We start from the raw sequence: 25,672 nt of genomic DNA, 5'->3' as shown, positions 1-25,672 counted from the left end.
CATTGCTGGGAAAAGATCCCAATTTTTGCAGAGTCTTTTGTCAAAGTGCTCTCCCACCTTGGATGTCCCGATATGGATTCAGGACTAGGGAGTTCTTCGGTTGAAGATGTGGCCGCGGTCGAAGCTCCTGCCGTGGTCGTTTTGGAACAGACTGGTCAGCAGCAACAAGAGCAGCAGCAAGTGCCAGACTGCTGTCAGATGGCGATGGCGGAGGGTGGTGATTGCGCGAAATGCGGCGAGCCGCGCTCGTTGAACGAAGGGCTGGTGGAGGAACTGAATCTGGTATTCGAGCGACGTCTTCGGATTGTCGAGCAGCACGGGAACGACATGAATTACAAGGTGAGTACCGACTGAAGCGTGGCATGCATGGATGGGGAGGCCTTGTAGCATCCAAGGTCGCTGGAGCGCGACGAGACGCAACAGGTGGCATGTGTACACCGTTGCTGCGTTGTCGTCGGTTCGCGCGAAGGACCTTGAACGTCGGATGTAATAACAATAATAATAACAATTAAAAGGCAACCGTAAACAGATTTTTGTAATACTGTTGGATCTCATTTCCACTCACTGGTCCGGTGTTTTACATTATGATTCCGAGCAATAATGATTTATATTTTCAGATTGCCCTGTACGAAGACTGGGTCAAACAGCTGAGGCTGGTCAATTTGGATTTGGTGGGAGCGATAAAAGAAATGCAGGATACCTGCAGCGATCGTTTGGAATTGATGAGGGCCAACTATAAGAAAAATTTGGCTCGTTTTGGACCAGAGACATTGCGGCGGTTAGAATGCGATAAAGATAGCCTGTTAGAGGTGATACGGCGAGCGTCCGCCACTGGAAAGTGGGATATGAATGGTATAAAGCTCTGCGATATTAGTTTGGATCAACTTTTCGGTAAGAATAATGACATCAGAGGCGAAGCTCCTGCCGCGGGACCTACCATCTCGGTGAATTTGGAAGTTTCATCCAACTGTCAACTAGAAAACACCAAAGTGGAAGAGTTGCTACAAGAGCTGGAAGCTAAGGAAAGGTAACTACAATTAGTGATTTTTATTTAAGATGCCCTACATACCCTACAAACGGGTTTCAATTTTAGACAAATCAAACACTTGGAGTATTTACTAAAGCAGCAATTACCTGTGATTCATGGTAGTCCCAATGATACGGAATCCGACTTCCGTCCTGAGGACTGTGATACTATTAACGAACCCCTAATGAATCAACTGAGGCAGCTTATCAATAGAAAGAATCAAGAGTTGCAACAACAATCCGCTCAAATACACGAGCTTTGCACAGAACTTACAAGTCTTAAAAGTAAAATAGAGGAAAACGATCTGTCTTCACAGGTAAGGATCATATCGCTTTAAAAACGACTAATACTCAGAGCCATTTTTCCCGTAGTTCGACTCGGACCTGTCACAATCGTTGGCCGAGTTTAAAATCGAAGATTCGGATGCATCGAATAGGAAACTGTTGCAGCAGCTGCAAAATTTGTCCCGCTTTAAATCGGAACAGCTAGAAGCCGTCAATCGGGAGAACGAGGAACTTCGAAAGGACGTCAAATCCCTGCAAGCCAAGGTGTCCAAACAGGTAAGTGATGTTCGTTTTGCGATTGTCCTCCCAAAAAGTGTTTGTTCATTTCTACAATCCAAACAATCACCCGAATGTGCAACGTGTGCAACGCAGTCAAATCGCGATAACGAGTCACTGATCAATGAAATCAATGATCATCACGACAAAAACTGTCGACTGGAGAAGCAGCTTCGTGACGTTGAGCTGCTGCTACGGGAGGCCAATTTGGCCGTAGCCCATCGGCAGAAAGTGATCGACACCCTGCGGCGGGATAAAGTCGGACTGAAAAAGGTATCGTGTTGTTCTTTGTTTGTGGTGTTGGTTTCAATCTCGTTTGTTTGTTATCCCGAGTTACTAAAACAAAACAAAAAGAACCTTTTACTAACCGGGGGTTTTCTGTGTAATCTGTGTAGCTACTGAAGGCCTCCCGGCTGTTCATGGATAAGCATGACAGTGGTGATACGGAAAGTGTCTCCAGTAGAAAGGAAAGCGATTCCGCATCGTGCGTCAGTATGCCGGGCAAGAAACGGTCAACAAGCAAAAAGGAAGCCATCGGTGATCAATGATTTTGTGGTGCTGTTACTTATTTTGAAAAATATATTTTTCTTGTTTAAATTGTGGTTCATACTGTCTGTGGTACCTATATACTATTTTCGGGAAAGTTATGCTTCTTGATGTTACTTATACAGGAAAAATATGAAAGGTTAAATTTATAGCCAAATTGATGAGAAGATTGGATGTCTGAAAAATATACCAGACCCGTTAAGAGTACAGCTCTTCAGTTAAATTATGGACGACTATCACCAAAAACTTAAAAAAGCTGGTCCAATGCAGTGAATTTTGACGGAAACTTGCTGTGTCATAGCATAGACACGCATTTTGCAGGTTTGATATTATGTCAGTTAACATAAACTTATGTCAAAGTTAACCTAACTGATGTTGAGGACTTGTAAAAAATCGTCATCTTCTCTTGTGAATTTATTTAATGAAATTGAAGTAACATTTATGCTGGTTCTTATGCAGGGTGTCTAGCAATAAGCTTGAAATGCCATGTAGTAGTATTACAAATGGTATTTTTAAGCAATGAAAACAGTTTTCTATTTGTAGCGGACTAGTAATTGAAGTAGCGTGGATTTCACTGATCATATTTTGAAAATCTTGTAACATCCCTGGATATCCAGCCAGCCTCGAAGCAATACAATCATGAAGAAGGTACTCGCACTCTTGGCTTACTACGAAGAAATCCAAAGCAACATGTTTTGCCCGCCAGCTAGTGGCAAACGGTTGAAGCGAAAATTAATGCCACCTTGATGATGAACACAGATCTTGTGATCTGAATACGAGTTGACTATAGTCGCTATATTCATAGTCTGGCGGATAGAATTTCGATTTATCATAAAGAGGAACCAATTCAATATATTGTATACCATTTATTGAAAGGTACTATCAACTTTTATAAACAAAACGTTGATTATTCTTTCCTCGCCAATCGAACGCAAATTACTTGCATTATCGGATAGGGCAAACCCCCAAAGATGGTATTAATTTGCGTTGGCGAGTCTTGAGTCACGAGAAAAGGGGTTCCGAAGTTTTGTTCGCAATAACTGATGTGCTCTTTTCTGTTGTTGGTCTTGATTTGCTCGAATTTGGTCGAGATTTTATCCGCTAGACTACACTGCAAATAAAAATCAAGTGATTGCCACGTAACTTTTACCGGGTCTACAGATGATATTCAAATTGGCAACACTTAAAAGTTACGTGAATTTTCAAGTAAGTTTTACAGGGTTTTACAGTTATGTTTAAGTGAATGTATGGTAAATTTCGATTTATTTTTTCATGAAGTCTACGAAGCCAATTATTTTGGTAACACATTTATTTTCAAAGTGTTTTATTAAAATAAAATTTGTCTTCAATTGATGCACCACCTATTTCATGATTTCACTAGATCTACTGCCTGTTTTTTCCTCATCCTGAGGTAGAACTGCTTCTAGAAAGACTCACATGTTTTACTTTAGGAAAGGGGTTCAATTGCTTGGAGCTCTGTATTTTCATTAAGATCGCTGATTTCTGTATAAGAGAATCGAAAGCGAAAATTGATCATCGTTCTATTTTTTTCTTTAAATGTAAATATTTGATTCTCACCATTTATTTTAGCCAGGAACTGATGATCTGGAAGCTTGCAATAATCCCCCGTTTACTGGAATAATCTTGTAGCTCGAATCGAATGTTAAAAAGTGGACTGTTTGGCAAACCCAGATCTTCCAACAATGGGGAATGCCAATACTTTCTTCTGTCACCATCTTGAAAGTTACGTACAGAACATTTTCACACAATGAGATCACGGAAAATTTACGTGAATTTCATATAACCTTCACCAGCATGACACATGGACTCGACCAGTAAATCCAGTTAATTTCATTAACATGTCGTTGAATTTTACGTTTAGCATGTAAATTTTATTAGATTCTTGTTTTTAAGAATTCACCTGAATTAGCAGGTAAAATTTACGTTTGCTATTCGTTCAGTGATGAATATAGCGACTATAGAGTTGGCTGGGTCTGGTACGTTTGTCATAATGGCAGTTTCCGTAAGGACGTGTGGCATAATGGACACTTGGCATAATGAACTTTTGGCATAACGAATATTTAGCGCAAATAATCGCTGTGATTCGACATATTTTTGAAACCAAGAGTTAATTTTAATTGCTACTAGGTCTTTTACAAAATTCAATTGTTTTTCCATGGTATTTAAGAATTTGGTAGAACTGCTTACGTTTGAAAGAAGGAAACATTTGCTGCAACAATATTAGGCAAAGCTCATACCTACCTACACATATTCTAAGCGCTCACGTACAATGCATGAATATTTAGAGAAGGAAGTATTTTACGCGTGATATTGGAGCAAAATATCATGCTTGATATTGATTTTACAACCTTCTTTCGTATTGCGAGAGTTGAAGCTGAGAGTTGAAACGACGCAAACATGATTCCGTTGCACCTCGTTTTCTCTTCACCGATGGCATACACTCAAAAAATTTATCATATATCTAATGGATGAAAACCATGTGAATTTCACAGAGCTTTCATAGCTAAAAATCTCACCACAAAATCACATGAATATTATGAGGCCGATGAAATTCACATGAAAAATCATATAAAATTAACGTGATAAATGTTATGTGGAATTCAGATGAATTCCATTAATTTTGTTTATGGATGAAAATCATTTGGGATTCCACCGGAAGCTACATGAAAACTATTTTCGGTGTATACGAAGTAACTGCTGCCAGCCATTATGGAAGTTTCGGTATAGCATTCGGGTGTAAAGTAAAAATCATTAAACTCAATCTCACCACAGTTTGGTGAGATTTGCAGCTGGTGAGTTTTGTTATGTCGTTTTCGTTTTTGCTACACTACACCGGTGTAGTGTAAGCAGCAAAAAGCGTGATTCATTGACAGCTCATCATCTTTGTTTGTAAACAAAGGTGCAACCGATAGCTACACCCTGAATTTTTTCGGTGTTCGGCGGTGTAGCACCGGAGTAGCTACACCGCAAAAACGAAAACGACATTAGCTTGATGTTCCGAGCTGCGATATCACAGCTTGCAATATCAACCGCAGTTATTTGCTTGCTGAGCACCAATGCTACCCACGCCAGGGAGGTAGCTCCCACACCTGGACCCTACCTAACGATCCATCAACTCATGAACCGGGGATCAACTTCCCTTCCGAAGGAAGGCGTGATCAGAGATGTTATGTCTCAGAACATCCCGGCGGCGCCGACTGAGATTGAACCCAGGCCTGCTGAAGTGAGAGGTAATCACGTTTACCACTACACCACCGGCGCCACTAGGCTAGTCAAGTAGTGAGAAAATTTAAAATCGTTAGTTTCCACCAGTTTGTATTAGTGCATTCCTTTTGAAATAGTCGAAACACATTCAACCTAGCCGAGCTTGTTTACCAGTTCAATGTGTTTAAGAGGATCAAACAAATAGTCGAGATCCGATACTGGATGCCAGTATAAGGTCTTAGATACCAAAAATTGTCTGTAACTGTTTCATTTTACGTTGTATCCGCATTGTTTATTAAGGATATGTATAGGTTATGATCAGTGTTCGGAAAATCATTATTGAGTTCTCCCGACAGAATAATGCATGCAAATCTGGCACACAAATCTCACGCTTGAGATTGTCATGCATTTTGACTTTCAACGCCAAAAAATAATTGTAGCTTAAAACACATAAAAACCGCTCAAACGACTATTGATTATGCATATTTTGCTAGATTTTCATCCAAGGATACAAAACCAACACTAATTGGTAATAGGTAAATAAGACCGAAATATAAAGCAATGAATTTTTGAACCTGAAATCTCATCAGTGATGTTTGTGCAATTGAATTTTGCAATTCAAAACTCATAGGCAAATAATCCCAAGCGTGAGATTTGAGTTTTTGATATTATCCAAACACTGATTATGATCCAACCAACATTATGCATCTAGCGGCGCCGATGGTGTAGTGGTAAGTGTGATTACCTCTCACCCCCAGCAGGCCTGGGTTCAATCCCAGTCGGCGCCGCCGGGATGTTCTGAGGCATAACATCTCTGATCCCGCCTTCCTTCGGAAGGGAAGTACAGCCGTTGGTCCCCGGTTTGGATGTTTCTCAATAACGGCTACCACCTTCTGGTTCATTTGTCGAGAGCATACATTTTGATTTGTTCCGCTTCCAACCTTCCGATCCACAGTTATGCGCTGGTCAAACGATTGGCACACACTAATCACGGTAATATTTGGCAATTTTAGCTTTTTGGCGAGATCGCGTACCGACAACGTTGGATTTTGCTGCCGTTCGTACAAAATGTGGTTGCGTACTTCCACTTGATTCAATGCCATTTTACCAAACTGAACAGAAATGTAAACATGTTGTACAGCGAAATAAAGTGGAGAGCTTCAGCTGTCATATAAGTGAAATGTTTCAGCGGTTCGAGAAATATTTCAAAAACTACAATGAAAGAAAAGTGTCCGAAATTTAACGTGGAGAGACTGTAAAATCACAGTCGTAGAATCTTGAAAATTTCAATATGTACGTACCCATAATCTTGAAGATTTGGTCTGTATCGAAATGCTTTGCTGGAACTATTTTTTTAAATTCAAATATATTTTTTTATGACAATCTTTACTATCTAATATTTCGGCTGTGACCAAAATAGGTCCATTAACGTTGGCCTTTGAAAAACTTCATGTTTCTGCAACTCAAGCAAATTTAGAGGTTTGGAAGCTTTTAAAAAAATAAATTATTGAGGAATTTTCAAGAATCTTGAACTTTTTATTATTTTTGCTGAATTATAGAGCTGTGAGTTGTGGAATTAAATGGAAAATAAGCCCCTTTTTTATTCCCAATTCATAACTCTCATAGAAATATTTTCTTGACATGAGTAACAAGATCTTGATCTCGGACTTTAGCCATAGAGGTAACTATAAGACTAGAAGGTCCCGAAATAACGTGCTCAACTTTTTGGCTCAGCTCTGGTACTCTCTTCGGTCCCAAGCTAATCGATTCACCCCTCGAAACATAGGAAAATCCACTAACCCCTAATTTTATCTGTCAAACTTTCATAGCGAATCAAAACAAACATTGTGTAGTACTAGAATTTCGACTAGAATGGGGTACGTTAATCGTTTGCTTGGGACCAATAGGCTAGTCAAGTAGTGAGCCAATTTAAAATCGTTAGTTTCGTATTGATTGTTGCTTTAGCACTAGTGTGCGCAGCGTAAAAGTGGGAGCAGAAGGGGGTCATAATGATATTTTTTTCAGAACAATGTTTATTTGGTCCCATTTGAGGACACAAACAACTGTGCAAAATTTGGCGACGATTGGTTGTAGTCCGGCATTCCGCGTTGCATTTGAAATTTGTACCCCGGCAGTGTGGGCAGAAAAAGTGATTTTTGGCATTTTATTCAAACCATACATATTTGAACAGTAATATGTTCTTTTTTAGAGACACGCTAGCACCGTACTTCCTTCGGCAAAGTTGTTAGTCACATCGTGGAATATAATTGTACATGGTTAGTTGCATGGTGGTGGTATCTAGAGTCGGTGTATAATGAGTCACGCCAAGAGTGAAGCCAAGTCTACCTAATGAACTGTCAAACCGGCTACCTATCGTGCAAAGTAAACAAACATTACGATGCTATGATAGCCCTAATAAAAATGTTATGGTTAATTTGCTTAACGACTTGTTCAAGGTATCATCCAAACCATTTGTGGAATAGTTCAATGATTTGGGTTATCGTTCGTTTATGGTAATTTTTTATTAGGGAGGTTCACGAAAGGTATTGCAATAAAATATAAAATATAATCGAAGAAATGATCATAAACACGCAGTGAGCATTAAATTGTCATGGGATACTTTTGGTAATGATCAGTAATGAGAATTGCTACTATTTTTTTGTTAAGATAATTTGACAAAATCACTGATATAATGATTTATTACAGCCGCTATTTTTTTTTCTCTCGCTAGAAGTCATTTGAAGTTGATGTAAAAGTCCTCTGTTGCCAAGTGAAAATAAAGGGAATCTTTCGAAAACCGTGATGCGAGTTCAACTGTTTTTCTCTTGGCGTGACTCATTATACACCGACTCTAGTGGTATCTAGCGATGAAAATGCAAACAAGTAGGTTTTCCCATACAAATTTCAATTGCAACGCGGTGGTCTGCTGCCATCCACGAGCGCTGATGCTGCATGCATCGACGTAGGTATCCTGCCTTTCCGCTTCCGTATAACCGTGGCTATCGCAACCAAAGCCGCTGCTTTCATCTTGAAGACATCCGGAAATCAAGGGATCTTCCTCCTCGACGAGAGGAACAGACTCCTCCGCTCGGCTGCCAACGAAGATCTCCCCCCAGTTGCCAGGGTCCACTGGCATGGAGACAAATGCTGGTAAACACCATTACCGAACATCGAAAGCCGGATTAAGGACTGGTTCAAAGCCGGAGACAATTCCGTGGCCATGAAAAGGACTTTAGCTGAAATGTTAGGAGAAAAATACCCCACGCACACTCACCGATACACGGACGGATCTCGCTCTCGGGCCGGGGTTGGTATCGGTCTAGCCGGAAACCAACCAGCTGCAGATTACCGCCGCAATGTTCTGTCTTCTCTGCTGAAGCTGCTGCCATCTTCATCGCTGCTACAACGCTCTCCAACCGACCGATCCTGGTCCTCACGGATTCGCACAGCGTCATACAAGCCCTGACATCCGAGCCCACGACTGATCCCCGCCACCAAACACGGTATTCTACTGGGTTCCGGGGCACTGCGGAATACCAGGCAACTCTGAAGCTGACTTTCTGGCTGGGGCAGGACCATCTGCCCCTCGCTATACTAACGAAGAACCGTTACACGATGTCAAGCGCTGGATCGTGAGCAAAGTACGGGAAGCTTGGGACGCAGAGTGGGACTTGCGTCGGTTGTAGAACTCCAGTCTCAATCGAGCACATTCTATGCGTATGCCCTCAGTATCAGAACTTGCGGGAATTCCACGGGCTTCCAAATAGCATATGCGACATGGAGGCGACCCCGGCGTAGTGGTTAACATCCATACATCTCACGCCAAAGTCACGAGTTCAAATCTCACCCCCGGACAAGTCACGAATGACCCAAGAGTGACTATAATTAAAAAAAAAATATATATATGCATATACTGGGTGATAATCCCTCCACACTGGCAGCAGTAATGCGTTTTTCAAAGGATGCTGCATTGTATTTTAAAACATAGTCTTTTTTAATTCCTTTCGGCTGTTGGGACATCTCTGCCTGGTGGGGGCCCTCCCGGTTCTCCCGGTGTGGAGCTCTGTTTTATTCAGATTTTAATGTTGTGTCTTTACTATGTTGCGTAAATGAACGATCGAGCCAGGAACCAAATTTCGGTTGAAGTAAACACTGTAAAAAACTACTCTGTTGGGGGTCCTCCTTCTGAGGCCCCACCTTTCATGGACGAGATGAAATGCCAATCGTCGCCAAATTTCGCTCAGTTGTTTAGTACCCCCAAGTGGAACCAAAAGAGGGTTGTTCTCGCTAGATGAGGTCAAGATTGCGTTTTTCCATATAACGGTGATGTGCTCCAAAGGCCCAAAAACAGCTATCAAAGGAACAAAATTACTAACGGGATCAGTATTCATAAACAGTTGTTTGCCACCCCTACTGTGCATGATAGTGGACTTTAAATAACAAGACTCATGTTTAATTTGACTATCCCTTGGGGTTCCTGTTCGTTCGGCACACATGCAAAACTAGAGCAGAACCATTAAAGATAATAGCATTAAACCTACGTGTTCAGCACCAAAATGGATCGTTCATTGCTCTACGTTACGTAGGGATAGATTTAAGCAGCACTTGGTTTTGGTGTTATATTTAAACTTTATGTCTACACTTGTTTGATTCAAGCCCCGTTTAAAACAAAATCAGTAATATCATACTTATTCGCGAACAGTCCCTCGCGTTGGCAGCGGTAACGGGACCGGCCTCCATACTGCACAAATCCGTATCGAATCCCAGCTTCGATACCGCTTCGATATGCTCGTCCGAATCGACTATCTCGTTCAGCAGTGTCAACTCCGATTCGTCTTCTGGAACGGTAAAGGCGCTAAAATCTGGCCTAGGTAGCGAGCAGGAAGCAGAACAAATTCAGCGCCTCAAATGTGAACTGGCCACCATGAGCGAACAGTTGCAACTGTTTCAGCAGACCAAACATGCCCAAGACGATATCATTGCCGAGCAGTGTACCCGGCTGGATGCCAGCGAAGCCGAACTGAAAATTTTGGTAATGGGAGTTTGGGTGGGTCATAAGAGGAATTAGGGTTGCTAATTTGAGGTTCTATTACAGCGTAACGACTATGAAAACAACGAAAGGAAGCTGTTTTACATTCGAGCAGAAATGATGAGACTGATTGAGGAAATCGTCAAACATTTGAAGGGGCACCTAAAGCTACCGTCCACTGTTCAAAGCATAGAGGCATTTGTGTCCCAACCAGTAATTGGGAATAATTCGACCGAAGAAGAGTGTGGTAAGGATGCAGCTATTCTTGAACGCCTGAAACAATACTTGGATGCTATTGTGAAAAGCTACATTGTAGTGACGAAGGAGCGTAATGATTTATGTAAAATGGTGGATTTAATGCAAGAGCAAATCAATGGTACGGAGGTTTCCCCTTTAAATAGATTTAATTTTATAAGTTTGTATAGTATTTCCGTTTCAGCTTTGCAACGAGAAAAAGAGCAGCGCGAATGTCTCATTGATCAGCTTCAAGATTCTCGGCATGCGACGGAAAGGCAGCCATCGGTCGAAACCAAGGAGAAAGAAACTTCAATAGATTCCGACATCATGCCTGTACCGGTAGACGTATGAGTCATCCCGAAAAAAAAAACAATTTCTACGATCATTAAACCATTGCATCTGTTTCTTTTGTTTTTACTTATCGTTTCAGACCAGAGAAACACTTGCCGCCCAGCGGATGCGAGTGCAGACAGTTCTGCATGATATGGCAATGGAAATCGCCTGCCTGGTACAGTATTAGTTGTTTACTCACTTTTCCCTCTCAATTCGGCTTAAGTAGTTGCTCTCGAATCTGTTTATCCCAAATTTATCACAAGCGTAAACTATCTGTTGGATTCTGTGATCGGTTTGTACATAAATAAACATTATCTGTACGGTTTCCCTCCAAACTGCTGCTGTACTTTCGTTCGGCCGGTCGAGAACGACATCAGTCAGAGGACGCGGGATGGGACGCTCGCACGCGATGTGAGATCTAACTAACCCACTTTAAGCGGTTTTTCTATGTCTAATTATAGCAACTGTTCAAGCTGCATATGTCTCTCCGAGGGGGATATCCTACCTATAGAATAAAGTGGTGCATTTTCTCCATGTTGTGTCCATTCTGACATGCGTTGCGTACACACTGGCGCGTTTCTATTTTCGGACAATTTACTACTTCGCATAGTGCTTCAAATTGACGAGCTCTGGTAGACTGTTTGGAATGCATGTACTTCCGTCATTCTGCCTATCACCTATTTGAATGTTTAAGTCCATCAGTCGAAGTGGTCAATTACCGTTAAATTTTATCTAAACTCTTCCTTATTTCTCCAAAGTACTAACTCGTTGTCAATCATTTTTAACCGCGCCAAAAGTCCGACACTCATCGAGTCTTCACACATATTCTAAGCCACGATGTCAATCTATTTTGAGAAATTCTAAAATCTTGCTTCTCTCCCTGGTGCATCACATAATGTAGAATTTAGAAAGAGAGCTGCCCTGTCGAAACAAATTAAATTCGGTTTATTTATTTCCATTTTTGTTCGTTTTTTTTTAAACATACACACAAACACATAAAATTAACTGCCATGAAACGATAGACCATGCAGTAAAGTTTTGACTTCGGTTTTTTTGACGAATGATTCCTTTTTTGAAACCATCAAACGAGAGGTCATCACAAGTCGGATGGATGTACCTAAGGGGGTTTCTTTCGCCGAAGTTTGGGCGATGCAGTTGCCATATGTCTGGCGCGTGTCTCCCAGTTTCCTCATGTTGAGTAGCATCAGTAGAACGAGAGATGGAAAACGCAGGTTTTCTAAAATAAATACGATTTGCTTGGCGCTTGCCACCCGATGGCGGTGTTTCAAGAGTGTGATTTTATTGATGGAAATGTGGTGTTGTTTAAATCAATTTGAATGAACAAGTGGTTTGTGAGAATGCTTTATTTTTTTTCAATCCAGCATGAAATTTTAGAAGTTTTCCAAACATGTCCAGTAGTCAGAATCTTAGGGGCCTAACTACTTTCGCTGATCAAAAATATCGATCCACATTTTTCTCTAACTACCGTGACCATATAATCTTCTTTCAAAAAATATATGCCAATAAGACGCGATGACAAAAAACATTACGAATAATTAATAAATCCCGGAAATGTCGATGATCATTCATAATTGCTGTTAAAGTTTTAGAGCTTTTATTGTTTATTGAAAAATTCAACTGACAATTGTTGTCTAAATGAATAAAACTTAAGGCCCAAACGCAATGTGGACGGAAGCGGAACGGAAACGGAAAGTTTGACAGTTGTCACAAATGACATCAAGAAGCCTAACCGATGTCGATTTGGTTCTAACTAGTTTTCAATCGGACAAGTAGGCTTACTCAGATCGGGCTTTTCCGCTGCCGCTGCCGTTCCGCTTCCGCTGTCATTGCGCTTGGGCCTTTAAACTAAATAGTTACGGTCAACGGTACGGAAAAGTCCAAGTAGCCGATGACGAAACACGTCAGCTGATACATTGAAGTCGAACATATAAAAAAAAAATTGTTGAATTGCCGGCTGATTGCTCGAATTGGCTCGTGTTGTGTATAATTCCGGCTACGTGGTTCCAAAAACAGAAAGTCGCGTTGACGAAGAGACCTCTCAGGGGCATACATATTTAGCTGTGACAGCAGTGTTGGACAGTCAATGTCACCCGTAAGCAGCTTTCCAGCAAACATAGCTTGAGCGACCGTCCACCTCACCTCCAATGGCTCGATTCTAAGGAGAAGGCAATGCTCCTCGTACGGTGGCAAGTTCGTTGGGTCACGCCAGTTGAGGAAACGAAGAGCATATCTCACAAACTTGCGTTGAACGGATTCAATTCTAGTGATCCAGCTAGCATGGAAAGGGCACCAAACAACTCAACTTGACTCCTATAAGGATCGCATAAGCGAGCAGTAAAGTGACCTGAGGCATAGCGGATCACGAAATTCGTCGGCAATTTTGAAAATAAAGCCCAATTGTCGATTAGCTCTGGAGATGATGTAATTGTAGTGGATTCTGAAAGTGAGTCTGCAGTCAAAGGTAACGCCGAGATCCTTTATGCGCTCTACACGAGCAAGACAGCGTCCGTAGAAAACATACACTGAGAAAATAATTCGTTGGAATTTCATACGAAATGTTTATGGAATTTAACCAAAAGAATTTATTTTGAATTTCATACGATAGAAATATGAACGCGCACCTTTGTTAACATTTATGTTTTTTGCAGTAGACACATATGGATTTCATAAATGTGTCGTATGAAAATGATACGTTATGAGCAGGCTTGCTTCCACTCACTTGCTATAAAAACATGATTTTCTGAATTTTGAAATCATTAGATGTTATAACCAAATTTTGTACTTGTTAGATACAAGAAAAGGTAGAAAGGCAAGTGTTTGACACACGAAACCTGTCAAATTTGCTTTCAGATAGTCACAATCAGCGATTTTACGACTCGCGAGCGCTCACTCTGAGTGAACGCTCACGAATCATAAGATCGCTGATTGTAACACTCCGGTAGCGAAATTGACAGTTTTTTTGAGTCAAACACTTGCCCTTCAACCTCTTCTTGTATCCAACAAGTACAAATTATCATTATAACATCTAATGATTTCAAAATTTAGGAAATCATTTTTTTATAGCAAGTGAGTGCAAGCAACCCTGGTTATGAGTATGAAATTTACGTTTCATTCGTATGAATTAGAAACGAGAGGAATACGAAAAGCAATCGAATCAACTATGAAATTCATTGTAGCTATTTGTAGTTTTTTTTTCTTGCAAATTAATTATATACATGTAATCATAAATTCATATTTATTTTTTAAACAAAGAAAAATTTGAGTTTGCGTTGCATTTGAGTTTTTGTATTATAAACAACATCACTCAAAAATTACCTTTAAAATTTTAAGTGCCGGGACTACAATCTGCCTGGCTATTGATGCCACTGGTTCCAACTTTAACTCAGTTATGTCCGTTATCGCAACAGCATTGCAGTAACCGCAGTATTTTGATGTTAGGCAGATTCTGTGGACACATTGATAGTAAATATTTGAAATAATCTTTACATTACCTTCTTACGTTTTGTTCTAGTCATTATGCAATTCACGTCCATATCAATTCGCTCTTCAGGATCTACCAGTACGCGATAATGGTTGTTATTAAAGCCATACACTCTATAATTTTAAATATGTAGGTAGGATCCGGAAAATTATTTAGAATTCAGCGTTTTTACCTCTCAATACAGTTCAAGTTTCCGCCGGAAATTTAGCATACGTTAGTAATTCCGGTTCATACGCCATCTTGTTTTGTTTTGAACAGCGTTTCTTACGAACGACGTATGAGTTTTGCCACACAAGATCAACTCATAAAGTTCATTGCAGCTTCGTATGAAATTTAGACTCATTTCGTATGGGAATCATTTTTGAGTCATGTAATTTTCATACGCATGTTATGAAACTATTTCCAGAGCTCAAAATGCTTGTTCATACGAAACATATTATGAAAATCGTAATTCTAGTTTCCTCAGTGTAGTCAAACATGATTGGTTCGATTTTTCGGTGATAGGAAATAATGTTACATTTTTCTATGCTTAGACTCATCAAATTTCTTGAGCACCAGTCAGCAAAAATACCTAACATATCCTGGAATAATATTGTAGATTTTCGTATCGTCTGCATAGAAAACGCGGCATCCTGATGGTCAGGAAGGCGACGTCGTTTAAAAAGATCGAAAATAGTAGCGGTCCTTGGTTACTGCCTTGCGGAACTCCCGAGTTGTTTGAGAAAACATCCGATTCCGATGCGCCAATCTTGACATGTTCATAGAGATTCACCAAGTAAGATCTGAACCAATCCACAGCAGTTGACGAGATGCCAAGTATCTCCAGCTTGGCCAGCAAGATATTATGGTCCACCGTGTCAAATTCAGCTTTTAGATCCATATACGCAGCATCAACTTGCCATTGTGAATCCATGCATCGCAGACAGTTAGAAGTGAACTGCACCAGGTTCGTGGACACGGAGCGCTTCGGGTAGAAACCGTGTTGTTCTGTATCGATATATTTTTTGCAGCATGCGAACAGAGCACCATTTATGATAATCTCGAACAGTTTTGAGCAGGCACACAGGGAGGTGATTCCACGATAATTTATGACATTCCGTTTATCTCCTTTTTTGTACACTGGGAACAGATAAGAAAGTTTCCAGCGGCAGGGGAACTCACATTGCTGTGTCGAGATATTGAATAGCCTCGCAGAGATTGGCTACACAACGTTTTAGAACTGATGACGGAATGCCGTCAGGTCCGGCGGCGAATGAGAGCTTCAGTTTGCGTGTTGCGGCTATCACCATGTCTTCTGAAATGCGCGGAATAACGAAACTAAACACATCACGTGGCATCCCAACAGTACCGTCCAGCACTTGTGTTGGCAAAGCCGAGAAATCGTGGAACACTTGCTTGAAATGACGAGCAAACAAATCGCATTTTTGTCTTTCGCTATTAGCCGCAGTGCTGCAAAATCTCGACAGTACACGGTGATATTGACAATTCTGCTTTGGTCACTCATTTGAGCTAACAGTCATAGTCAAGGCAAACCATGTCAATTGTCAATGACAATGGTGTCAGTGACGAACATGTGCAGATTTGTTTATTAGCTAAATTTGTTACGAAATTAAACGACTTGAGCAAAACAATCACATGGATCCATTTTAGTGAACAAGTATCTACGTTCTGAGCTACTTGGATAACAATAATGTGACACAGAATGTACTAAATTACACTTTTTGTTACCAGGTGAATCTTTGTCATTGACGAAAAAATGAATGAGATTTTGACGAAGGTTTTTTTGAGGATCAAGTCTGTCAGTGACTATGTGACGAACAATTTTGTCAATATCGCGCGAAAGTCTGTCAATGACAATGACAAATCTCAGCACTGAAGCCGAGTCATTCCCGAGAAACATGGAACAAGGCAACCCGGATTCCTTCCGTTTGGAGTTGACAAACGACCAAAAACTTTTCGAATTCGTGCGAAGGTTCGCTTCCGTGCGTCTCACGTGTCGATTATAGACTCCTTTGGTTTGTTTTTTTCCGTCGATCTTGTTTTCCGTGCTGAGCACCAATGCTACCGACGTGCCAGGAAGGCAGCTCCCACACCTGGACCCTACCTATCGACCCATCAACTCATGAATCGGGGACCAACGGCTTTACTTCCCATCCGAAGGAAGGCGTGATCAGAGATGTTATGCATCAGAACATCCCGGCGGCGCCGACTGGGATTGAACCCAGGCCTTCTGGGGTGAGATGTAATCACGCTTACCACTACACCACCGGCGCCGTTGTGTCGATTATAGAGAAAACGATTGTAATTTCGATGACTACGACTCGCAAAATTGAACAGTCGTTTGTAGTACGGCGAGCGAGAGTTACAATAAATACTTTCGGAGGGCGGCAGAGCGTTGACGTTTTAGCGTGGCGTGGGTTCGACCATGCAGACTTTAGCGGAGGTCGTCGAGCTGGAACAATGCGGAGAATAGCATCTTCCAGAGCAGCACTGAAAAAATCCACAGCATCATTCACGCTAGCGGCTGTTTCGATAAATTGACAATCAATTTCCGCAAGCGCATTGTTCAATGCAACATAATCGGCCCGGCGAAAGTCCAAAGAGTAGCACTCTGATGACGGCGTAAAAAAAAAATCGGCGTAGGTAAACTAAATGACACGACGAGAGCGGGATGATCGGCATCTAGATCAATCAGTGGCTCGACTGGCAAGGAAACAGAAGTGCCCGGTAGTGCGGAATCAAAGTTGCGATGAGTAAATTCGGTCGTCCAGCCACGTTTCCGTCAGCACAATCAAATCATATTTGGCCTCCGCAACAGCCAGGAAAAACGAGTCGATTTTAGTCCTCAGCCCACGCACGTTTTGGTAGTAGATCCGGAGACCATTCGAGGAGCAATCACGGGAACAAGAAATCGAAAGGACATCAGGTACCGAAAGCTCGGAATCGCTAACATACTCGCCTGAGGTTGCAGGCCGGAAGCCCCCGATACCATCACCGGCCACAGGACCGGGACGATGACGATGGCGGATGTCTGCAGCAAGCGTGACTGGGTCGGTAGGTTCGGAAGCTTCCTCAGTGCCTGTTTTAGGGTGTCCCGGATCCGAGGAAGACCAGGTGGCGGCATAAACCTGCTGGCAGTTGGCAGGACGGATGCATGGACATGATGTGGCTAGTGTGGAGGTCGCAGAACCGGAAACACAGCTAGAAGTTGAAGCGGTATCAGGCAAAGGAGAGGCTGAATCGTCAATATACTTGCCAGTAATAGCTGATTGCATTTTTGAGTAGTAAAAATTTTACTTAGGAAGTTCAAGTGGTTCATGTGATCGGTCGCTGGTTCCAAAAACTGGGATTTTTATCAACTTAATCACTAAATGTGACCAGTGTTCCGTTTTCGCACCCTTCGGACCCTGCGTCAGTTGTGAATTGTTTATATATTTGAGAGCAGTTCTTATATTTTCACTTTCTTTGACTGTTTTTTAAGCTTGCAGTTCAAAGCTTTGAATAAGTAGAATCAATTATAATTATTGAATAGATGCTGTTTCTTTTGATATTTTGTTCAATTTCATTTAAAGTTGGAAACTCAGTTAGGAGAGCATTGATCCCCGTAGGATTAGACACACTTAATCCTGAGCTATGAGAGGAATAAAAATAAAACTCTGCTAAGAGAGACTTGAACCCCCGGAATTTGCACATGCTCCATCCCGGAATGTTAGTTAAAGTTAATATTAAGAAATAATAATATCATAAAAAGGGGATCAAAAGGGGATAAGTAACATTCTGATCGATATTGTCGAAGGACTAAAGGACTGTACTTAAAACTGGTAATACATATGTAGCATTAATTGTTAACAGTGAAAAGTTTTTGGAAAATTATTTTGGCAGGTTTTTATTTCCAGCCTCAAGTAGCCATCAATAGATTTCATTTAATTACTCAGCTTATTTCAAGAGAATGTGAAAAACAAAAGAAGTAAGAACTAAAGTGGATATTTTACAGTGTGTCAACTACCTGAAAAAAGTGGAAAATCAGGGAATCTCAGGGAATTCAATTTATGACCTAAAACTCAGGGAATCTCAGGGAATTTTCTTTAAGTTCAAGGAAATATTTCTCAATCCTTATTCATAACTGAATTATTGCCTATTATGATATCACCAATCATTTAATAATAAGATACAGATTTGAATGATTCAGAAAAGTTGTAGCTAATCATAAAAGCTACAAAAACTTCCTGCATCAGTTGATGAAAAAAGTTAAAGGGAAACGAATGTAAATGAATACACGAAATGAATGTAAATGATTTTCCATGCTTGATGATAAGACTGATATGCGATTTTGGGTAGTAATGTTAGCGGATTTCGTTGGTGCTCCACAATGTTATCAACATATATTCAGGTGTCCAGTCTTCGAAATGAAGTCGAATTAAAACGGGTTCTTACAATTTTAAACAAAAAACCCCAATGATGCTGGTATGGAAAAGATTTTACAATACGGTCCATTAATCTGCACATCGACACCGGACAGCGGGCTAGCTCTCTAGAAGGTAGGTTTGGGAGCTTTTCCGCTTTGCTCTCCACATTACAACAGCGTGCGTGTAGAGAGGAGGGAAAATCTCTTGGGAGATTACTGCCCCCATCGCCATCGCTTTCTGGATGGGTGCAGTTTAGTTTTCGTGTTTCGGTCGAATCGTGCGCGTCGTCGTGTTTTTAGTCGTTGATCGTTCACGACAATGTGTGAATATTTGAAGAAATAGAGGAATAGAGCAACTACTTACAATCGCCGGTGTATTGAGAGTTCAGATCTGTTCTGGACACAGTACAACAATGGGCATTTTCCAGATAGGAAAGAATTTGTCAAGCGATACCCTAAGCTCGTTTTCGGAGCTGGACGCAACCCCGTTGCACTGTTTGATAACGGATTTGAAGAAGGAGATCGAATCCAAGGATCAGGTTCTGATCGATCGGCGAGGCTACATCGAACAGTTGGAGCAGGAAGTTTTGGTATTAGAAAAAGAGCTGCATCGGCTCAAGTTGCGGCAAACATCCGTCGACAATGACCGGCTGAGTAATGAGAAGAGGGTAAGCATGGAAAGCACAGAGAATAATTTGTTGGTTGATTAAAACGAAATATGTTTGCTAATTCACGCAGATTGCAAATTTGCAACGGGCACTACAAGATCATGATGGAGCGATTGCCTCGCTCAAGCAGTACAACCTCGATCTCCAGCAACATCTGGAAGATATGAAAGACACTGTGAGTATATTCTATTTTTCGGTATTTCGGATCTATAAATAGATTTGGGAGAAATTTTATCTTTATGCCTTCCTGCACTTTTCGGAACGTTGTGTGAGATTTGTGTAGTTTTGTGTATAAATTCTCGAGTAATTATTTAATGAGCCATTTGGCTGAGTGATCGTTCCAGACCTATTGGCGCACTAATAAAACAGTAATTAATCTATCTGCGTTTATTTGTTGTTCTCGGGTCACCGACGCTGATGTGGATGGATGCTGTGATGGTGGATGGCGCAACAGCTGCAAACATACAAAGAAAGCATTCGACGTCTGGGCGACGAGAAGGCAAACATGGAGGACGAGGTAAGCGTGTGGTTTTTTCTTCTTCTTGATATTTCTTCTCTTCGCTGCTGCATTTTCACCGGTTCGTGGGTTTCAGATTTTCTTTCATGTGAAAATTGTGGCGCTCGGTCGCTTGTGATCATTTCTCGGTGACATTGTTACTGTCAATCTGTTTCGTTGCTCCCCCAACCGTTACATAGGTGAATTTCTATTACGACAGTTGTACATCAGATGATGGTCTGAAAGCGGAGGTTGGCACTTTTGTTCCGTTTTTGGTGACCATTTCACGCTGGTGGTTTTGAACCAAAAAAAAAAAAAAAAACAATGACAAATGGTTGTCGCAAATATTTGTGTTGAATGTGAATGATTTTCAATCTACTAGGAATGTGGTATTTTTTTTTCAAATAGGTAAATTTCCAACAGCAAACATTTTTTTTTTAAAAACTTATATTTTTTAAACGTTTTACAAGTTTTATACGCGTTTATCTATTCATGAAGATTTTGTTTGTCAGGAAACTTATTTCTCGATGAAAATTTCAAATGTTCCTATCTGCTTTTATCGATTCTCTTCATCGACTTTCTTTTTTCATAACCACTGCTATGCAAACAGATTTCGCGCTAATTCTACCACATAGTTTGATAAAGGAGGTTCTTATCTAGCGTTCAAAACGTCAAATACAACAGGGAAATGTTTTGCAGCTGAGTTATTGACGGAAGAGAAAGTCGATGAAGATAATCGATCAATGCAGATAGGAGCGTTTGAAATGTTTATCTAGATTTGATTTTATTTGATTTAAAATTGTGGGTATAATTTATGATATGCCCCTGGGATAAGTTTTATTTGCTTAATCCTTCAGTTTGTCCTAGATTAATTGTAATTGTTCCATCAGGATCAGAAAAAAAAACGCTATTTAGATGTTAAATATCCCATGGGAATTTACAAAGAAATCAAAATTATCTATGCATACTTAATTAAATTGTTGTGAGAATAATATTAACATTACAATGAATTCCGACTGAAGATAGATATAACGAGAACGGCCTTCGATGCTGCACAGTTCTTGATGAAAGAAGATAGAATACCTGGGCTTTCGATGCGTCAACCTTAGGGTGGCCACTCAAACGGAAATACCGGGAGAACCGGGAATTAACCGGGAATTGAATCGATCCGGGAACAATGTGTTTGTATATAAACTCCCGATCATAAGTTTAAGGACACCCAAAAAAAAAACATGACAAATGTTCATATCTCTGTCATGTTACGTCCAATTTTCGTTCTCTTTTGATCATTTGAAAGGTCCTCGTAGGCAAATTGTTCAACGTAATTTTCAAATTTTGTGTGCTAAAAGTTCACCCAAAGTTACAATATTTTTCAAAATTTACTCTGAAGAATCGTGACTGATTTGTTGGCCAAATTTTGAAATAAAAGTAGTAGTAGAACACTTATGCTATACCATTCATACCATTCAAATAACCTTTGGAGATCGAAAATTGAACGTAAAATGAGAGATCATTGAATAACACATATTTGCATGGTTTTTTGGGGGTGTCCTTAAACTTATGATCGGTAGTGTATATTTGACCAAATGCTATTAATTTGTGCTGGTACTTTTGTTCCTCTGTTTTATTTACTTTACTCACCCTGTGTATGCCAAATTATTTGTATTTAAAAGAGGTGAAACACTTAACAACTTAAGTTTCCTCAGGTGGGTTTACCGATCAGATTTAAAATAGGGTTCGATTCGTGTCGTGCGAATCAGACTTGTCATTTTAAAGAATTTACCTAGAGGGGAAACTTAAATCGTTTATTGTTAGTATGAAATACTAAAATTGTGTCCGGGATTTTGATTTTTTTTTTGTTTCAATCAACAAACAATTTTTAGATTTTTTTGAGGATATGCATGAAATTTTTTCAATAATTTCGTTTGAATCATCCCAACATGTCTGCAGAGTTACTTTCAGGGTTTTCCTGAATAATATTATGATTCTCTCTGGCATTTCCTTGAATGTACAGACAGTATCGTAAATTGCTACAGTTTAAGTAACATTGCATATAAGAATGGCATACATCACATTATGTTTATGTTAAATCGTATAGAATGCATATCTCCGAATTATATGCGATGAAACTTTTTTCCATCGTATTGTATCACAAATTAAATCGGAATACATCGTAAGACTTTATAAATTGAATTTGTTATTACCGATTACATTGTATATGTTGTTAAATCAACTCGTTTGAAAATAAATTATAATGTGCACGTATATGGCCTCCAATTTTGAACGTATAAGCCATTTTGTTTACATTCTATACGATTTGTTTGTTTGTATATATGCTTGTTTTTATACTGAAACAACTTTGAATATACGTGCATTCTGGTTGTCTGGGTACTTTAGGAATCCTCTCCAGAAAACTTAAAATTTACTCTACAATTATCGTAGTATTATCAATAATACCCGCGATAATGCGCTTAAATTTTACTCTATAATTCTCTTGAAAATGTATCCTTTGCAAATTTACGCTTGGAATATTCCTCAAAATTTCCTTGGAGTTCATCTTAGAAATCTAAACAGAATTATCATGGAATCCTCGTCAGGATTGTTTCATGAAATTTTCTTGAAATTCCGCTCAGCATTCCCAAAACATCCTACAAAACTTCATTTTAAATGCTTATCAGAATTCATGTGGGTTTCTTCTAAAGATGCCGTTGAGATTCTTATCAAAATTTGTCAGGAATTCCCTTGTAAACTACGTATTTTGATCTCGCGACTACAGGCTGCGTTCCTAATGATTTATTTATTTATTATGTTCATAACTAGAGCAATCAAAAGAGTACGAAAATAAAAATGGGTTTTAAAAACCTTGAACAAAAAGTGGCCGGTTTTAGCAGGAATTGGTCTACACAGAGCTGGTACCGAGTCACTTTTTAGTGATTTAGTCACTTTTTTTCAAACCAGTCACTAAAAAGTCGCTTTTGTTAAGGCCAAGTCACTGAAGTCACTTTTTATAGTAATAACTTTTTTAAATGTGAATTTATTTCAAGGTCATTCTTCTGAATAGGCCTACATTCTAAGTTGACAACCTTGTATAGAGTTTTTTTTTACGTTTAATCGTTCTTCGCTATCTACAGGGCGTCCACTCATTTGGCTAAATAAAGTTCACTGAGTTTTCCAGGTTTTTACATAACTTTGGCGGGTAATTTCCAGGTTTATAATAAGAATGCTATTTATGAAATGTGTTAAAAATATGTTTTTAACGCAAACTTTAACTCTGGTCTTTCTTCAATTGTCGAATAACTTAAACTTTTTTAAGAAGCAGCTTTACTATCAAATCCATTAAATATTGAAGTTGAACACTTACTTCATTTTAGTAAGTCTAAGATCACAACATTTTTAATGTCTTGACGTTTCGTACTAACAAAAATGAAAAGAATAGCAGAAACGCTAGATTTAGAGATCTTTGGGAAATTCCAGAGATCTTAAGGGAAGTCCCCGAAACTTTGACCCAGACTATTGAATTGGTTTTAAAATCTATAAGCGTGAGTTTAGAACAAATTTATCATAGTACCATGATGTGCTGCATTAAAATCGAGAACCTATTAGATGTTCCAAAAGATTCCGAAAGTAAAGAGACCTTCAGAAAATTTATGAAAACTTCAGAAATATTTCAGGAACTTCACAGAAATCCAGAGAATTCCAGGGAAGTTTAAAGGTGTTTACGAGAATTCCATTTATTTTAAAGCAGAACCGAGATCTTCATTAGAGTTTCTGTGGAAGCTCCGAGAACATCAAGACAGATCAGAGAATTAAAGGGCAGTTCAAAAAATTTCAAGGAAATTGCAGAAACCGGAATTTCCGGAGACTTCGGTTTGCTCAGAGAAACTTTCTGGTACGCAATACAAATTATATGAACTTCCGGAAAATGTGAGAGTATTTCAAGGATGGATATATCATGGAAATTTCAAGCTCTAAAAAAATTCGATAATTTAGCTAAGTTGATTAGAGAACATCAACGAAGTTCCATTAATTAAATAATAAAAAGGCGAGACCTTTTAGCAAGCACCGCTATTTTCAAGAAATTCCAACGAATTATGTGTTTATCTTTAAGAAATTTAGATATTTTTAGATTGTTACATTATATTCAGTGAAGTTCCGAGTACTTCGAAAGCGATCAGATAACATCAGAAAAATCACATTAACTTAAGGAAATTTGCAGCGGTTTGCAAGGAGTTCCCTTGAATTATGGGATATTCCGAGAATTCTATGATTGATCCGAAAACTTTAGAAGCTTCAGGGAATTATAAATATTATCATAAATTTACCAGAACATTTGATCAATTTAGAGAAATCAAGGTAAGCATAGAAAACTTCTTCCAGGGAAAATTAGGGCGTTTATAAACTTTATAAAACTTAAGAAAAATTGTAGAACCTAAAGGCAAGAACTTCATAAAAGTCGATGGAACTTAAGGGAAGATCCGAGAACTTCAGGATTCCCTGATACTTCCAGGTATTTTCAGGACAAATAAAATTCCCTGCGAATTCCCGGGTTTTCAGGTTTTTCAAGGTAGTACATAGTAGCTTGGAGGTTTAGTCATAAACTTTCTATTGAATCTTTCGCTTTAAAGGTTTCTATCGTACATATTTAAGTGTTTATGAGAATCTAATTGAATAAGTCTAAAACATCAAACATTTATTTGGTATGCCATCATAACGTCTAATTTTCTTCCCTTAGGTCACTTTTTAGTCACTTTTTTACGACTATAAGTCACTATTGGTCACTTATTTCTTCAACATGGTCACTAAAATCACTATTTTTGACAGCATTGATCGCTACCAGCCCTGTCTACAGAGATTTTTTAACAAATCATAACTCGAAAACGTCACTTTTAAACAAATGACATCTGAGATAAAGATGTAGCAAAAAAAAAAATCCTTTTCAAGTAAAATATACACGGTAAAAAAATTAAGTAATTCTAAATTTAAATTAAAAATAAAATGTTAAAACTAAAACAACGAAAAATCACTCTCATAAATATTTTTTTTTAATATTTTCCATTAAAAAACTTATGAAACCTTCTGTGAAAATTTCAAGTTGAACACTTGAAAATTAGCAAAGATCCTCGAACAACAACTTTTGGACAAATGTTTGACCTTTGTGTATAAACATGTTTGTGAAATTTTGCATATTAAATGAGTTTGAAGGTCTAAAAACTGGTTTCGGTGCCAAATTTCCCAAAAAAAAATGTATATTCAAAAAGTTCAACAATTTGCACAAAAGTTGTGTTAACCTTTTTTTTTGTTAATTTCTAAGTGTCCAACCTGAAATTACTTGACATAATGAAATTGGGTTGTTAGCGGAATGCTTAAATAAAACAGCAAAAAAAGATTATCTTCCATTTAATTCCACTTAATTAAGACTGCACATTGTAGTCGAAATACGTATCTGTCATGGATACCAAAATTAATTAAATGGAATTATATGGAAGATAACCTTTTTTGCTGTTTAACTGAAATTACTTTACGAATAGTTCAATTTTGCGAGATTCAAAATATGAATTATTAACTCTGACAATCAATTATGTAAAGTTTCAGGCAAATCGCATCAGATCGATCCGTCATTTGGTGAGGCATTCAAATTCCCCCT

At 39.2% G+C, this 25,672-nt stretch overlaps 1 protein-coding gene across 3 annotated transcripts in view; it reads left to right on the top strand.

The window, feature by feature from the left end:
* LOC135697017 (cingulin-like) overlaps window positions 1-25,672 on the top strand; it is a 63,134-nt gene continuing 37,462 nt past the window's right edge. The window contains exons 1-12 of one of the 3 annotated variants that reach the window (XM_065216567.1): window positions 1-339; window positions 618-1,027; window positions 1,094-1,343; window positions 1,399-1,587; window positions 1,684-1,860; window positions 10,061-10,390; window positions 10,454-10,763; window positions 10,827-10,969; window positions 11,055-11,132; window positions 19,293-19,532; window positions 19,603-19,707; window positions 19,987-20,049. In XM_065216567.1, the coding sequence (XP_065072639.1) occupies window positions 73-339; window positions 618-1,027; window positions 1,094-1,343; window positions 1,399-1,587; window positions 1,684-1,860; window positions 10,061-10,390; window positions 10,454-10,763; window positions 10,827-10,969; window positions 11,055-11,132; window positions 19,293-19,532; window positions 19,603-19,707; window positions 19,987-20,049 (2,562 nt within the window). In that variant the 5' untranslated portion in view covers window positions 1-72. Of the gene's footprint in view, window positions 340-617; window positions 1,028-1,093; window positions 1,344-1,398; window positions 1,861-10,060; window positions 10,391-10,453; window positions 10,764-10,826; window positions 10,970-11,054; window positions 11,133-19,292; window positions 19,533-19,602; window positions 19,708-19,986; window positions 20,050-25,672 lie in introns of all 3 variants that reach the window. The other 2 variants (XM_065216568.1, XM_065216566.1) reach the window with 2 other exon arrangements.

The sequence above is a fragment of the Ochlerotatus camptorhynchus genome, unplaced genomic scaffold, assembly GCF_037179485.1.
Source record: "Ochlerotatus camptorhynchus isolate MF236.1 unplaced genomic scaffold, CSIRO-AGI_Acam_v1.1 ptg000064l, whole genome shotgun sequence".
In the NCBI taxonomy this organism is placed as follows: Eukaryota; Metazoa; Arthropoda; class Insecta; order Diptera; family Culicidae; genus Ochlerotatus; species Ochlerotatus camptorhynchus.
The sequence above is the reverse complement of the archived record's forward strand: the minus strand, read 5'-3'. Positions and strand labels throughout refer to the sequence as shown.